Below are 16387 nucleotides of genomic sequence, written 5' to 3'. Positions count from 1 at the left end.
AAGGAGTTCGTCGTAGCGTGTTTGAACTAAACTCGGCCCCACCGGGCTGGCACGGCGGCTAACTTGGCAATGTGCTTGCTGCTCATCCCATGGGTGCAATGGAAATCCCAGGATCCACCCCGGCGCTTCAATTTATAGTGGTTGACGAATGTTGGTAGTAGTTGTACGGAGTACGGAGTACTCTATCTACTATGATTCCCGGCATGGTTTGATCAACCCCTGATCTTCTGGGTCCTCTACAACCCTGGGCCGTCTTCCTACCCCCGTGGAAATCTCCCATCAATCTAGTTGTCGCCGCCAGTTCTTCCTAGAGGCTGCTAGTTCAGCTCGTTCGATCCAATGATGGCTGCACCGACTCCACTCGGAGGTGCAGCCCCAGCGTTAGGCGCATGGGCCATGACCAACGACAGCTCACGTTGATCTATCTGATTTTTTCCGGACCGTCACCCTACTCGATTTAGGTTTCGTCGACTCCAGCCTCGCGCCACGAGAGGGTGCGCGTCGCTGGGGGTGAAACTCCTCCCATCCTATCCCGCTTGGGAGTTCTGATGCAAGGGCACTGGAGGGGTTGGTTTCCCCATCCCCTCTCTCTCCCCTCGACTACTCACATCCTTCCATGACCACAAGGACCGCGCGCGCCATTCTGTAGCCATGCAGGTGGTGCAGATGCAATGCAGAACAGGAGAAGGAGGGAGAAGTATGCACCAAGGAGACAGGCCAGCAGTCAAAGAAAAAGCAAACACTCCGTAATCAGGGACAACTTCTTCTACACGTGGGTAGGGAGGGGCCCCCCTCTTCCTAATTGATTTATTTTTTATATTATTTCGGTTCCCTTTTGGTTATCGGTTCCAATGTCTGTATTTTATTTTTAAATCCAGCGCGCGCTCCTAAAAAAGGCCCTGGCGCTCCTGTGGATTCCTTGAGTGGGACCTGGTTCTTCACGCCTTTTCTCTAACCCTTCTATCTGTTGGATCCAAGGAACTTACCGGTATTGATTGATGCTATCGAGGGCGGCTCCCCTGTTCATCCGGTCCAACCCTGGTTCCACTTGTCCTTAAAGACCTTCGTCTGCCCGTGTCGTGCATCTGACGGGATCTTCGTTGCATTTTCCACCCGTGCCTCATATTAACCCCGGGGACTGGTCATCTCCTGGTTTTTTCTCTCTCTCTCTCTCTTTACCCTGTTCTACTTCTGTCGTCGCTACTCCTGCTGTTATCTATTACTTGACGGGCTGGTTCTCGAAATATCTACCCTGCCTTGTGATTCGTTGACGAGTTGATATCTGCATGAGCATCCTGTTGGCTCATCCCGTTGGCAATATGTACGAGTCCACTCCATCGTCGTTGGGTCTTCACCGTCTGAGCAGGCAGAGCCTCCAGAAAAGATACGAGTCCGATGAAGAAGATGTATCCGAATCTGATGCTGGTGGCCACGACTTTGTGCCTTCGCCTGTAGGCTCCCAGCGAGCCGCAACCTTCGATTCTGACCTTAGCGCCGATGAGGCTTCTCATGATGACCCTGATTCTGATAGAGAAGAGCATCTTTTGGCTCCGGATCCTCTCTCAGCAGGCAAGTGCCAACGCCCGGTGTCTATGGACACTCTCAAGCGCAATAGCGCTGCTACCTTCGGAGACAATACCTATGTCTTCGACCCCGAGGATGATATTGTCCTCGAGCTGCCTTCACCAGATAGTACCCCATCTCTCGCCTCCAGCCTCTTCTTGAAGCCCTCAATATATGTGCCGCCGACTTCAAGTTCAACACCGGATCTCAAGTCTCGATCCCGCTCTGCATCCCCGTCATCAATCTTCTCAGTGGAACATGCCGAGGTTCAAACGGCCAAGAAGGTCACAATGAAGGAGCCACCAACCCGCCCAACCCTGGTCTTCATCAACTCCTTGGGACCACGCTCAAAGACTCCCAAATCACGACCCAACCAGCCTCGCACTCGGGGAAACCCTCGTGATAGAGAGTCTCGCATCTTCATGCCGAGAACCGAGAGTACTCTCGAAGTGCCCCGTCTTATGGAAGCCTATCCATCATCACGAGAACTCGAGGATAAGGTCTCATCAGAGCGAAACGGCTCTACCAGCTCCACACCCTTAATGACACCTCTTATGGAAGACGAAACAACGCCAGGTGCTACAATTGGGCGAGTATCTGAGATACCCGTCCTCCCATACATACCTCCTTCACCACGCGTACGACCTCAATCAATGTATCGCCCACGACCAAGAACCCCAGCCTCCGATAAACCCTTCCCACCACCATCAACCCGTCAACGCCGACCCACAGAACCCAGCCTCCGCCCCGTCTCAGTTCGCAGCAACAGTAACAGCAGCATGCCATCATTCTACTCCCGCCCAACCTCTCCTTTCGGAGAAGATATTCGACCAGGCTATATAGCAGACTATTCAGATGCAGCCTCACTCACACGAACCTGCAGCCCAGTCTCTATAGCCTCATCACCAGGAACTTGCCAATCACTCCACAGCCACGGCCACTCCTCAAAGCACAGCGTCTCAAACATCTTAGCCCACCGCTCTCCAATGATGCGTCGGATGACCCGGAAACACTCCGCGTCGTCCAGTGTCTCCCTGAGCAGTCTCCGCTCCGAAATGGATACTGCCCCCACAAGCAACATCGCGGCCACATCATCCACTCAACCCGCCCTCAGTCCCGCACCGTATGACCCTCGCATCGTGCGTAAATCAAGCCAGCGCCGACATGGTCGTCATAATAGCTCCGCTCACGCTGGGAAGGGCTTTATGGGATTGAGATTCGGGAAGAGGTCTTTTACCAAGGCTTGATTTGATCCTATCATACATAATTCCTTTCTCTCCCCCTTCGAACCTTCCCTACCCTACTCTACGGCCTATACGTATGCTTTGAAGTGTATTAATTCAGTAATGTTTTCTATGGAGCGGATTTTGTCGTTCCATTTAGTTAATGGGGGGTTATGGTGGTGTATGGGTGGAAAATTGTTTTTGTTTTCCGGCCCTGGATCCGCATTTGATTTGATTTGATTCTATTCTATTTTGATCGGCGATTTCTCCGGGTGGTATTTTTGGTCTGTTTTTTTGCGTCTTGATTATGTTGTTGTTTACCTTGGGTGGTCTTCAATTTGAATTTGAATTCTTGGAGCTTTTTATCAGTATGGAGTATTTGCTACTACTACAATATACTACTTACTACTATTTTTGAGTCTTCTTTCTTCTTCTTCACCGTGACCGCTATTTCCTCAATCGCTAGTCTGGCTTTCTGGACTCATTTCCTTGACCAATTCGGTCAGTCGCCGTTGTCATTTAAATTAAATGGGTTACTGGCCCTTCATTTTGCAGATCACAAACTTCCTTCCATCCTGTCCGTTATTTACGGCATTCAGGTATCGGCGAGTACTAATCAGTACATAGTGACTTCTCTGAGATTTAATTTGTAGCTATAGATAACTTGAAGATGAATACACGTCTAGGGTATGCCCGAATAGAGTTACTCTCGGAATGAGATTTAATCTTCTGATTCGCTTTGGCATTCGAGTTCGAATTTTGATGCCCTGCGATTTCACAATCGAAGGAACCAAAATTGAATGCAATTCACACCACGTGGAAAGCGTTGGAATTAGTGACTGCTTAGTTCATTGTGCAAATTAAGATAAATTGCACCATTCTTCTCATTTTATGTATCGTACTTACTTGTTCCCAGCCACACGGTTCTGTCTTTGTCGATCATCTTCACGTTACAGGTTCAGAGAACTACGTACTCACTGTACTCTATTCTGCGGTGAAACCTCGGGGGAACCAGTCGAAGCCAAGAAGTACAAGCTACATTCGGGGTACGGAGGACAGCAAACTGTAGATAATGTGTAGATCGCGATGATATTGCTAGCCAGAGCATAAAGGAAACATATGACAGCCCACATCTACGTGGTGACTGAGCTAGAATGAATCCATCCGACAACGGTCTTGAAGCGTTGGGGTTATTTCATTCGATTCGGCAAGCTTTGCTTTGCCTACTTTCGTGCCTCCAGGGCAGACTTGATAGCATCGCAGGAAGTCTTGGCGTCACCGAACAGCATTCTAGTCCCGGGCATGAAGAACATCGGGTTAGGGACATCGGCTGGGGAGGTGGAATGTCGTTAGTCAACAGTACACTCAACAGTACGGCATGTACCGGGGGATTAATATAAAGTAAATGAAGGACGTACCGTATCCACTTGCCATGCCCCGCTTCATGACAATCACTTCTTTACTCTTCCACGCATGCAGGACGGGCATTCCCGAGATGGAAGAGTCCGGCTCCATCGCGATGGGGTTGACAGTGTCGTTTGCCCCGATGACTAGCGTAACGTCCGTATCGTTAAAGTCCTCGTTGATCTCGTCCATCTCCAGCACAACTGCAAAAAGGGTTAGTATTGTCTTACCTGACCTCGGAGTGGGACTTACTATCATAAGGTACGGATGCTTCGGCCAGAAGTACGTTGCACTGACCAGGCATACGACCGGCCACCGGGTGGATGGCGAAGCGAACATTGACACCACGGGAACGCAGGATGCTTACGATCTCGGCGAGCGCGTACTGTGCTTTGGCGACTGCCATTCCATAACCGACGATGATGATCACGTTTTCAGCCCCGGAGAGAGCTTCCACAGTATCATCGACGCTGGTCTGCGTGACTTCTCCCTCGATTTTCTTTTGCGTTTGCGAGGTCGGGGTGGAGAGGCCACCGAAAAGAACATTGGTGAGCGAACGGTTCATGGCAACACACATTATGTACGAGAGAATAGAACCGCTAACACCGATCAGTGATCCCACACTAGTGAGGAGCGGGTTATCGAGCATGAGACCTTCGGCAACGAGCGCAAAACCGGAATAGGCGTTGAGAACAGTGATGACCACAGGCATATCCGCACCGCCGATGGCAGCGGTTGTCGTATAACCTTTCAAGAAGCTGAGCAGGGTATTGCCACCAAGACACGCAGCTGCAATACCAATGCTTCCGGGTGCCATGGTTAAGAATGCACCCATCGTGGCGACGTTGCTAGCCAGGAGGGTCGAATTAATTACATGACGACCTGGAAGAATTTTCGGGGTGGAGGACATGCGACCAGCGAGCTTCATAAATGCGACAAGAGAACCGGTGAATGTGACACCGCCGATAAGAACACCCATATACGCCGTGACCATGTGTAGCGTCGTAATATCTTGAATATCGACCAGCACACTGCCGATACTGGTAAGAACGGCCGCGAGACCGACCACAGAGTGAAGCGCGGCTACAGTCTGGGGAAGTCCGGTGGGAGTGATACGACGACCAATAAGCCCTCCCACGATAGCACCAGTACCCGCAACGCCGGCAAATTGAACCAGAGTCTCGGTGTCGAAGCCCACTGCAGCCAGCGATGCAAGAATACCGGAGACAACACCAAGAATACCGAAGATATTACCCCGGCGAGCAGTTTGCTGCGAAGCGAGCGCGGAAATAGAGCTCATGCAGAGAATGGAGCTAACGATATAGCCCGCTTGAATGATACCAGCCATACCTGTGCTTGCAGCCGCGATAAAGCCACCTCCAAACACAAGACCTGGGACAGCATACAGCCAGGGGTATTCTGGTGGATCAGTGGGTCGCTTGAACATGTCCAGCATGCGCTTGCTGACCACAAAGCCTCCCGATACATTAACGAAAGCCAGAAGCACCGAAGCTGCACCAAGATATTCCGGAATGGTAGTTGGAACAAAGCCACCACCCATGATAAATAGTCCACCGATACCAACCATACCGGAGATTGCATTGGTCACACTCATCAGAGGTGAGTGTAGGGCTGGAGCTACGCCCCATACGGCGCGGTAACCAACCAGACCAGAGAGACCGAATGTCATCATGTTACTCATGAAAGCGGGACCGGTAGCCTTTCCGAGAGCCAGGGTAGCCCCCATCACTCCCGTCACGGTAGTCACCTCACGAGTAACCTTCTGCCAAGGAGTCAAAGCAACCTCCTCTTCCTTCTTCGCGGCAACGGCCGAGGCCTCCGGCTTCGGAGCGGGTGGAGGTGCGGGAGGAGCAGCCGGTGGAATCACCTCGCCATCCCGGGTGATGATAGATCCGCGAACCACCTCATCGTTAAAGTCAATTCCGAAAGACTTGTCCTCGGGAGCCATCGACAGAAGCAATTTGGTAATGTTATTTGAATATAGAGTCGAGGCCTGGGTCGGTAATCGAGAGGGCAGATCGGTATAACCAATAATCGTGACATCCTTGTAGTTGGCAAGTTGACCAGGAATCGTTGCTTCGCAATTACCACCTGCTTCGGCGGCAAGATCAACAATAACCGAGCCAGGTTTCATTGCCGCGACCATCTCTTTCGTGATCAGTTTCGGCGCAGGCTTTCCGGGGATTAATGCAGTGGTGATAATGATGTCGACCTCGCGAGCCTGTTCCATGAAAAGCTTCATCTCGGCCTCGATAAATTCCTTAGACATTTCCTTGGCGTAGCCGCCCTGGCCAGCGCCATCTTCCTGGAAATCAACCTCGACGAACTCCGCACCAAGCGATTGAACCTGTTCGCGCACAGCGGGACGAGTATCGAAACCACGAACGATCGCCCCCATCCTCCGGGCCGAGGCAATGGCACTCAAACCGGCCACACCCGCGCCGATGACGAGAACCTTACTCGGGGGAATTTTTCCAGCAGCAGTAACCTGACCAGTCAGAAAGCGTCCAAAATGGTTTGACGCTTCGAGAACAGCCTTGTATCCAGCGATGTTGGCCATTGAGCTCAGGGCATCGAAGACCTGGGCTCGCGAGATCCGGGGAATTTTGTCCATAGCAAACGAAGTCACACCCCGAGCAGCCAGAGCGTCCACGATGGACTTATTCTGAGCCGGGTACAAGAAAGAAATGATTGTAGAGTCTTTACGGAGAGCCTGGACCTCATTGAATGGGCCATCGACCTGGGGGTTCCGAACCTTCATAACAATGTCGCTCTCCGCGTAGACAGCATCGCGGTCGACCAGGGTGGCCCCGGCCTTTTCGTAGGCATCATCCAGTAGTTGAGCACCTTCACCTGCGCCGCGTTCGATCAGGACCCGGGAGAAGCCCTTCTTGAGAAGCAAGGCCACATTTTGGGGAGTGATGGCGACACGGCGTTCATTCTCGTGGGTCTCGCGGGGCACACCGACAGTTAACGAGGTATACGGAGTGGTTGCGACAGGATCCGAGTTGGGAGGGCTGGTCGAGGCCGAGCGTTTGGAGAGAGACCATTGAGGTGAAGCCTGAGGGAGCGCGAGTCTCTGTTTCTTCGAGGAAGATGAAAGAAAGCCATACTGTCGAAATTGGGAGACTGAGTATTTTTGAAGAGAATAGAATTAGCAATCGAACTGGACTGGACTGGGCTGAACTGGAATGCATGAATGTAAATATGCATATCATAGCATAGTCCATTACATGACTCACCGTGCGTCGACAAAGATTTCCCCGCGCGCGTCACATTGGGGACGAGACAAGGTCCCAGCGACCGCAAGGGCAGCGCGACACTCATGATGGTGTCGAGAGGGACCAAGGGTTAAGAGGGCATTGAAGGAGGAGAGTGAGGAAGAGCAGAGAGGAGAAGAGTAAAAGAGGAGAAGAGGAGAAGAGAGAGAAAAGGTGGAGTCACCTCGGAGCAGAAAGGAAGGAAGGAACGTTAGGAAGGAGCAGCCACTGCGACTGCCAAAAGGGCAACCAGCGATGATCGGAGTCAACCTCAAACCTCAAACCTCCCCAAGACTTTAAACCTCGAGGTACGCGTCGGTTCTGCGGTTGGCCTGCGTTTGCGCCCTGGCTTTCTCGAACAAAGGATTGGCCCATTTCTCACGCCACACTTAATCCCCGCGGGGTTTTGTGGAGGAAGATGGGGTCGGATCTCCCGGATTCTCCACCGTGACGTTTTGGTTCATCTTCCTCCATTCCAGCGGCCCGACACCGTGTGAGAGGAGAGATCTATGATGATTACTAGTGAATGAATAATTATACCAGATCTGAGGCGGAGAACAATACTCGTTCTTCCAATACTTCCAGGCCGATGCCATGCGATGCCATGCGATGCTCAATTTCCCCGCACGGCGCATTGCATCAGCTTGGTTCGCGCCGAGAAGAGACGGTGGTCAATGCTAGGAAAACAAGTGCCGGCTCCGGAAGTTATGGCTGTTCAGTGCTTCTGTTTATTGTGTTACATTAGTTCAAATTACATCCCCACCAACTCAAGCAAGAACATCTAATTACAGCCATATCGGCGACATGATGGTAGTAGTCTTTTTGAAATATTAGCACAGGGCCATTTCATCCTTCTCCTCCTCTCCCAGCCTCCGTCGTTATTTTTGAATCAGAGATCTAAAAAAAACATATCCTTCATCGTTGGTCCTCACTAGTCTCACCGTGGCTGTAGGCAGGAGGGGAGACTTCCTCCACCGTTTCAACCGCACCCTTGGTGTCAATAAAATGCGAGATGCGGTCGCTGGGAAGCCAGGCACTCTCGGGCATGATAAAGTAAGAGATCAGAGCGAAGATGGTTACGCCAACCATAATGATGGGCGCATCTAACGAGACGAGTCAGTTTGAATCCTCACAAGGAACAAGATAGGGGGGGGGGGAAAGAATCTCACAGTTTAAGTTCTCGCCAGTTACCGGCCAGGCATAGGGAGAGAACAGAATAGCCACAACCCATCCATTCCAGAGCACACCGATGACCTGGAACGGCTTGCTCCACCGACCAAGACTCCACGCAGGCTTGGGGAAGCGCTTCGGAGTGCACAACAGCCGGCCGAGACAGATGAGGCCATAGGCAGCCGCGCTCGGAACACCGGCTGCGGAGACGAGAGAAGTGAAAGCCACGTTCGATGGGAGGATGGTGCAGGTAATGAGTGCGGCAACGCCCCAGACGACGATGACGGCGTTCCGGGGTTGACCGTTGTGCACTTTGGAGACCCAGCTGGAGAAGGGGAGCACACCATCACGGGCGACAGCAAAGACCAGGCGAGACGCGGCAATGATGGCGATCGCAGTGTTCTATCAAGCAAGGGTTAGAATATGAGAGAGAGGGAGACTGATAATGATTATCGCTTACAAGCCACAGGGCAACGACGCAGACGACGTTCATAGGGATATGACCGCCCCTGCCAAGAACGACATCGTAAAGCGGGACGAATGGCTGAGGAGAACCGAAGCTAAACAGCGTATCGGGATCAGGCTAGATGTGAATATATAAAATTAGCAAAAAAGCTTTAGAAAGACACCTGAGATAAGGGACAAGTCGATCCAGCAAAGTCGTAACATACCGCGCAGAACAGGAACAAAATGATCGTTGCAAGACCACCAAATCCACTGGCGACAGTACTCCAGAAGATACCACGAGCAGCAGTGATCGAAGCATTCTTGGTCTCTTCGGCAACATGGCCAGAGGCATCGAATCCGATCAGAATACCGGCAGTGGCCAGGTAGGACAGACACCAGTTCCAGCCAGCCGGAGCACCGGTACCGTTGTAAGTTGTCATGAAAGCCTCGTGAGTGGTACGGAAACCCCAGGTCTGAGCAGTACCAATGGGGAGCCAAATGAGGTTGAGGAAAAAGTCAAGCATGACGACACCGGCCGAGAGCCAGAAGACGGCCTTGAAGTAGCGAGGCGGCATGAAGTTTAGTAAAGCAGCCAGGGCCAGTAAAACCTCAGTGCAAATCCACTGGACGGCACGGAACTTGACATCGTCAGTATCCTTGGGGAAGTCCACGTCAAAGACGGTAAGCTCAGCGAGCATATAGTTGACGGCGGATTGGGTGTTGCTTGCGCAGAAGGTCGTCCAGGCCGTGGTACTCCACCAGGCCACGACGAAGCCCATCAATCGGCCAAATCGAGGGCCACCGGCTTCGGCGGCCCAAAGGTAAATGGAGCCGGCGGATGGGGATGCAGAGCACACCTCGGCAATGACTGCGGCAGTAATGAAGGTGAAAACCATGGTGACGAGGTAACTGGTCCAGTAGGCCAAGTTTCCACCAGCGGCGATACCAGTGCTGAAGGTCACGCGCACTCCGCCAACGAAGTACAGTGCCGCTATATGCGATCGTTAGGGAAACTTCTTCAAATGTATGAATCGAATGATAGGATCCAGGATCTACACACCAAAGGTTGTGGCGAAGTTCTCAAACAATGTGTATGTCCGGTGCAGCACCTATGAAAATCAGAATTGCCGATTCTCAACCATTTAACTTTTATACCATCGGGCAAGCAACATACCGGTTTGTATCCCATTGTTCGCTATCGCATGAAATTAACAACCTGCAACGGGCGATGGTGTACGAAAGAAGAACTCACCAACAGCGCCGCATCATCCTGCGACGCGGTCTCGTCGCGATCGCCTTCACCAGCAACGGCGGCATCGCGACCGACGACGAGGTCCTCGTGTTCGTGCGCCATCTCTCTTACAAGAAAAGAAGAAACGGATCGATTCCTTGCAAACAGACCACACCAAACCAAAGCAGACAGGGCTGAAGTACTCGAAGGAGGAAGAAGTCGAAGCGATGAAAAATTTCCCCGATAAACTTTGGCCCCCGAACTAAAAGCACCCCACTAGGGAAGTTGGAGGTGCCCACGGTCCACTGCGTCCACTGCGCTAGTTCTAGCTTCAGCTGGTCAGGAGAGAGCTTATTTAGGAAGATGGTTCCATTTTTCTTTCCTATTCTGATTCTGATTTCGATTTCCGAGAGTGCTGGTAGCGAAAGATACAAACCTGGGCCAATGGTAAGAGTGGTAGAAGAAGATGAAATAAGAGGGAATAAAATAAAAATGGGAACTTGAATCCCACAATCACAGAAAGATCAGATTAGTTTCCGATTTGCGCCGGAGGGGTCTGGTCCGTGGGAAGTTGAACTTGAATCAAGGATAACCGGAAAGTCTGATTGACCCACTTTTCCGGTCCGCCTCGTATTCCACTATGCCAGCGAGTATATAGGAATGATAGTGAAGCTCTAGAACTGTCTTGGCACCTGCCATTGTTGAAGGCTATCCCTGGAAGTTAACCCGGGGAAAAATCTGCGAACAGTCGTTGACGAACAAGATAATAATGGGCCGAGGGATTTGTTGAGGGGGTAAGTGGGAAATGAACAATTCCGGGGAGCCATTGAAGTCAATTCTAAGGAGCCGTTGGCAGTAGTTTCCAAGATCTTTGTAGAGGTGTCAGTTTGAGGAACTATCCGAGTATTGTTGGTAAATCATCTAAGGCGGTCGCTTGAATGAAAAAAAACTAAAAAAAAAAAACTAGATCCGTGTTGAGAATATTGATTTTGAAGGCCGTTGAGGGAACGAATTCTAGATATTCGTTGAAAGGCTTGATTGACGAAGCCGTTGAATTATTAAATTCAGGAATTCTTTAAAAAAATAGCGAAGGAAATTCCATCGGTGGAACTAACCGGGGCTGGGGATCGTTGATGGCTCGTTTAGGGCAGACTTCTGAGCGTCGTTGAAGGAATCAACGGAGGCGTTTGTTGGCAGATTTAGTTCGATAAAGTAGTTAAACGAGTAATCGAGGAATCGACGGCGGACCTAGTTTTAGAAAACACCGTTGGAAAGAGTCGGTGAAATGACCCACAGAGAGAATTTTCAGTAGAGCCGATTTCCATGAGTCGTTGAAGGCAGCCGTTAAAAGATTGACCAAATAAAATGTCGAAGGTCATAGAGGGAGTCGTTGAAGACTATCAATCCAATAAGTATAAGATTTGGTGGACAGTAAGTAGTATACATAAGAGATTCTGGGTCCTCGTTTAGTACACGCTGAAAATCACAGCGCCTTGAGAAATATATACGAAGCTTATTACAACGTTTGATAAATATTGATAGCTAATTCTTACTAACAGTAGGCGGAGGGTAGCTACCACGTACAGCTAGTAGAATATTGGCTATTTCTTATACAGTAGCTAGTCTAGGCGCTGCTCTACGCGTATCTATAGAGATATTCCACTCAGTAAGCGAATCCCCTTCTAATTAGGTTAATTTACGGCCATTTGGGCGTATATCAACGTGTAAGGGTAGGCTCTTAGCCCGCCGAGACAACGTAATATGAGATACAGCAAATTACTTTGCAGCTACGCGAATCGATTTGAACTGGCCTTTTTTAAGAGCCTGTAGGGCTAATAGAACCCTGCCCTCTTGCTCGGTCGTTTTGTGCCAATATTCAATATGTTTTGGTGGCATGGTAGATGGTTGAAATTGGTAGGTAGGTAGGAAGACGCGATTTCTGGTGGGGTGTTTCACTCGGGCGGGAATTACATTAGAGGAAATCGAAATGGATACTATATTGTATATTCAGGCTGAAAGTCACCCACCTGTTCCCGGTCCTCCTGGCCCCTCCCCCACACAGACAGATGGGTATGGCATAATACTCAGATCATCTCCAGTTTGGGCATAACTTGTGGGCGACATGCGGAGAACCGGAATTGCTTCATTTCCACCAGTTAAACTCGGTACTTCGGCAGTTTATCACAACCCATTATATTGCGGGTGCCCACCAAAAATATTTTAAGCATTTGAACATACCATATAGCCATATATGCATTTTGGCCATGCTACTCTCTCAAACATGTGGTCTTTTTCTACTTTGCGCGATCGGAGCTTCGGCCGCTATAGATGCCTCTAAGCGACGAGAGATCATTCGCTCTTTCAACCCTCATCGCAATGCCAGCTCTTCGACGACACCCTTGCAAGTTGGAAATGGAAATTTCGCCTTTGGTTCAGATATAACTGGACTGCAAACATTTTCACCTTTCGCCATCCAAAGTTCGTGGGCATGGCATAATTTTAGCTTGCCGACGGTCACAGGCCAGACCTCACCTTCAGGTATGTCAAAATGCCTTTGTGAATTGAACGGATAGTCCTGGTACTCATCTTGTTATCTACGATAATAGATTTCACCGGGGTAGATTGGTGGGCATATGATCGACTCGTGAACTATGACATGCCCAACCCGGCAGAGCCTGATATCTCCAATTGGTTAATTCAAAATCCTCAGAGGTTAAACATGGCAAACATCGGTCTTTCCTTTTTCGATGAGCGTGTCACAGAAAAACACCTTTCTCACAAGTCTCAATATCTCGATTTATGGGAGGGGTCCATCTTGTCAAGGTTCCGCTACAATGAATCTGATGTATCAGTTCAAGTCTGGTGTCATCCTGACCAAGCTGTGGTTGGAATAGAGATCAAATCAGATTTGATATCTTCTGGAGGACTAGGGGTCTTCTTAGACTTCCCCTATTCTGATACTAACAAGTTCGATGCTCCTTACGTTGGTGCGTGGAACGATACCTCAAATAACGAGGTAACCCTAGACACTGCTCGGAACACTGCCTCATTCAAGCATACAATCGACAAAAATATTAACCGGGTGAGGACCACCTGGAACACTGCAGGGTCCTTCTCAGCGCCATTAAACGGATCAAACAAGTTTGTTCTTCGCCCTAGCGGGACCAATACTCTGCGCTTCGTTGCGGATTTCTCACCTGCAGGCAATACACGCAAAACTCTGCCACAATATCAGACTATTGTTGCTACATCGAAGAAATGGTGGGCAGGTTATTGGGTATCCGGTGCATTTATAGATCTCTCCGAGACACAAAACGCGAGTGCTAGAGAGCTACAGAGACGGATCATTCTTTCACAGTATCTGGTGGCTGTCAACGAGGCGTCTTATCACCCCCCGCAGGGTAAGTTGAACTTTGACAAGACTCTACGTTTTTTACCAGCTAATATAGAGATCCGGTGAGATTTACTGACTTGGGTTACAGAATCCGGTAAATAACACATCTGCCCGACGGATTGTCAATGTTGAGCTTGAATAACCTTTCGATAGGACTCGTCAACAATGGATGGTATGGGAAATTCCATGTAAGACACTTCGGATTGGCCCTTTTAGATAAACCTATTTGTTTAACCCTTTCAGCTTGAGATGTTCCTCTGGCATTCCTTGCAGTTCGCACGATGGGGGCACCTAGATTTACTTTCACGAAGTGCTCCTAGCACATACCAACAGTTTCTTCAATCTAGCATTGACCGAGCCTCTGCACAAGGATATGATGGTGCACGCTGGGGGAAAATGACAGATGATACAGGCCGCAGTGCCCCTGGCGAAATCAATGCTCTCCTTATTTGGCAACAACCGCATGTGATGCATTTTGCGGAATACTTCTACCGGGAGTCTCCTCATAGGAAAACACTCGAAGATTGGGATGAAGTCATTACCGCTTCTGCAGACTTTATGGCATCGTACGCTTGGTGGAACGAAACGACGAAGGTATACGACTTGGGACCTCCCATGTATCCTGTCAGTGAAAATACCAACCCCAATGCGACGCTCAATCCGGCATTCGAACTAGCTTATTGGCGGTTTGGTCTAGAGATCGCTTGTAAGTGGAAAGAGCGTCAAGGTCTCTCGGCTCCCAAGGGATGGTCTACAGTGAGGGATAACCTTGCCCCGCTACCTATTATTGATGGTGCATATGCCGTCTACGAAGGAATTCCTGATATGTGGAAAAATGGAAGCACGACATTGCAGGATCACCCTGCCATGGCCGGTATCTATGGTCTTCTTCCACCTCCCTCGGATAAAGCTTTGTTCAACTTGACTATTATGCAACATACAGCCGAGCTCATCAAGGATAAGTGGGATCTAGATGACTCCTATGGTTGGGACTTCAGTATGCTCGCGATGAATAGTCTACGTTTGGGTGACGTGGACCAAGCCATAGCATATCTCTTGGATCCTCTATTCGCCTTTGACGACGCAGGATATCCCGAGGGGGGAAGTCGAGTCCCAACTCCATACATGCCCAATGCTGGGGGCTTGTTGCTCGCTGCTGCCATGATGGCTGGTGGGTGGGATGGAGAAGAGGGTCCACACTTCCCTTCGGATTGGTCTGTAAAAGTTGACGGCTTTACACCTAGCGTATGAAAGAGGGTATGAGAAGCATAAAACTCCTGTCTTTCCCATTATATGAGTTCTGAGATGTAGTAACTCCAGGCTTCCAGGAAATCCTTCTTCGACATTGAAGATTGGAAAAGGGACTAGTTGATTTCGTTCCCCTAATGTTATGGTTGTATCGAACTCTTCTCAAGTAACTCCAAACTCTATTGGGGCATAACGGCTTTATCGGACGAGTTCCTGAAGGGCGCGGCTGCAGCTGCGGGGAAACCACGGAATTCATGCCGATCGCTGACTTCCCCTCTTCGCAGCTCGGGGAACCCTTAAAGCTACCGAGCTGGTCTTGCCTTCGGATTTCAATTCAATTCAATTGTTTGTTTCTTCTCACTGCTCACCATTAATATGTCTGCCCAGGGTTCAAGATTGCAGGGCAAAGTCGCCATTGTCACCGGTAAGCCCAAACTGGTGTCCCACCGAATCTTTCTCCTACTCGTATAACAGCCAGCATGCTTACACATTCATTTCTACTTATTAGGAGGAGGATCCGGTTTCGGTGCTGCGATTGCCCGTCGATTTGGCGAAGAGGGGGCCAAGGTCATTGTCGCCGATATCAACACGGAGGGAGGCGAGAAGGTGGCTGCCCAAAACCCCGCCAATTTGGTGTTCCAACGCGTGGATGTTACACAAGCAGAGGAGTGGAAACAAGTGACAGACCTGGCCTTCTCTAAGTTTGGCAAACTGGACATCCTGGTCAACAATGCGGGAACCACCTATCGCAACAAGGTTGGAAACCCCCACTTCATTGGCCCACCCGAAAGGATTGACGATGTAGAAAGCTAACTCTGGAACAGCCCACAGCCGAGGTCACCGATGATGAGTGGGAGCGTGTATTCAAGGTCAATGTCAAGAGCATCTACTTGGCGAGCACGGTAGTTATCCCACGTCTTATCGAGCAGGGCCGTGGTGGCTCGATTATCAACATCTCCTCCACCGGTGCAGCTCGCCCACGCCCAGGCCTCGTCTGGTACAATGCCTCCAAGGGCGCGGTTACAAATGCTACCAAAGGTCTGGCTGCGGAGTACGGTCCCCAAAACATCCGCGTGAACAGTGTGGCTCCTTTGCTTTCTGGTACCGGCCTGTTCTCCATGTTCACCGGGATGGAAGATACACCCGAAAACCGCGCCAAGTTCCTCGGCAATGTGCCTCTAGGTCGCTTGACCGAAGCTGACGATATTGCCAACATGTGTCTTTATCTTGCCAGCGACGAAGGCAGCTTCATCAATGGTACAGAGATGGTGGTTGATGGCGGAAAATGCGTTTGAGTTCAATGTCTCCTGGAAGAACCACTTATATTAGCGCCCATGCAGAGTTAATATGCATTTGCGACACTGTTGCAGTGATTGTTATTTGATCCGATTCTTTATGCAGCTAGTACTGTTGTGTGAAATCTACT

General features: G+C 50.1%; 5 protein-coding genes across 5 annotated transcripts; 3 read left to right on the top strand and 2 right to left on the bottom strand.

Annotated features, from left to right (window-relative positions):
- Window positions 1-1319: 1319 nt before the first annotated feature.
- N7481_008208 (uncharacterized protein) lies at window positions 1320-2810 on the top strand (the record flags this gene model as incomplete). Its single annotated transcript, XM_057267427.1, has 1 exon — window positions 1320-2810. The coding sequence occupies one exon, from the start codon at window positions 1320-1322 to the stop codon at window positions 2808-2810; it is 1491 nt and encodes a 496-aa protein (XP_057121628.1).
- Window positions 2811-4009: 1199 nt separating this feature from the next.
- N7481_008207 (putative nicotinamide nucleotide transhydrogenase) lies at window positions 4010-7538 on the bottom strand (the record flags this gene model as incomplete). The annotated part of the gene is made up of 4 exons (XM_057267426.1): window positions 4010-4116; window positions 4205-4393; window positions 4443-7340; window positions 7454-7538. The coding sequence occupies 4 exons, from the start codon at window positions 7536-7538 to the stop codon at window positions 4010-4012; spliced, it is 3279 nt and encodes a 1092-aa protein (XP_057121627.1).
- An 848-nt stretch (window positions 7539-8386) lies between these two features.
- N7481_008206 (putative amino acid permease) lies at window positions 8387-10442 on the bottom strand (the record flags this gene model as incomplete). Its single annotated transcript, XM_057267425.1, has 7 exons — window positions 8387-8574; window positions 8641-9043; window positions 9102-9224; window positions 9313-10079; window positions 10149-10197; window positions 10263-10283; window positions 10341-10442. 7 exons carry the CDS (start codon window positions 10440-10442, stop codon window positions 8387-8389), a joined length of 1653 nt encoding a protein of 550 aa, XP_057121626.1.
- Window positions 10443-13962: 3520 nt separating this feature from the next.
- N7481_008205 (uncharacterized protein) lies at window positions 13963-14964 on the top strand (the record flags this gene model as incomplete). The annotated part of the gene is made up of 1 exon (XM_057267424.1): window positions 13963-14964. One exon carries the CDS (start codon window positions 13963-13965, stop codon window positions 14962-14964), a length of 1002 nt encoding a protein of 333 aa, XP_057121625.1.
- Window positions 14965-15336: 372 nt separating this feature from the next.
- N7481_008204 (uncharacterized protein) lies at window positions 15337-16256 on the top strand (the record flags this gene model as incomplete). Its single annotated transcript, XM_057267423.1, has 3 exons — window positions 15337-15385; window positions 15473-15717; window positions 15771-16256. 3 exons carry the CDS (start codon window positions 15337-15339, stop codon window positions 16254-16256), a joined length of 780 nt encoding a protein of 259 aa, XP_057121624.1.
- Between the last annotated feature and the right edge of the window lie 131 nt (window positions 16257-16387).

Source organism: Penicillium waksmanii (genome assembly GCF_028829765.1).
Source record: "Penicillium waksmanii strain IBT 27052 chromosome Unknown utg000007l:1.0-4314555.0:1.0-4317578.0, whole genome shotgun sequence".
In the NCBI taxonomy this organism is placed as follows: domain Eukaryota; kingdom Fungi; phylum Ascomycota; class Eurotiomycetes; order Eurotiales; family Aspergillaceae; genus Penicillium; species Penicillium waksmanii.
Note: the sequence above shows the minus strand (reverse complement) of the source record. Positions and strands in the feature narration are given on the sequence as shown.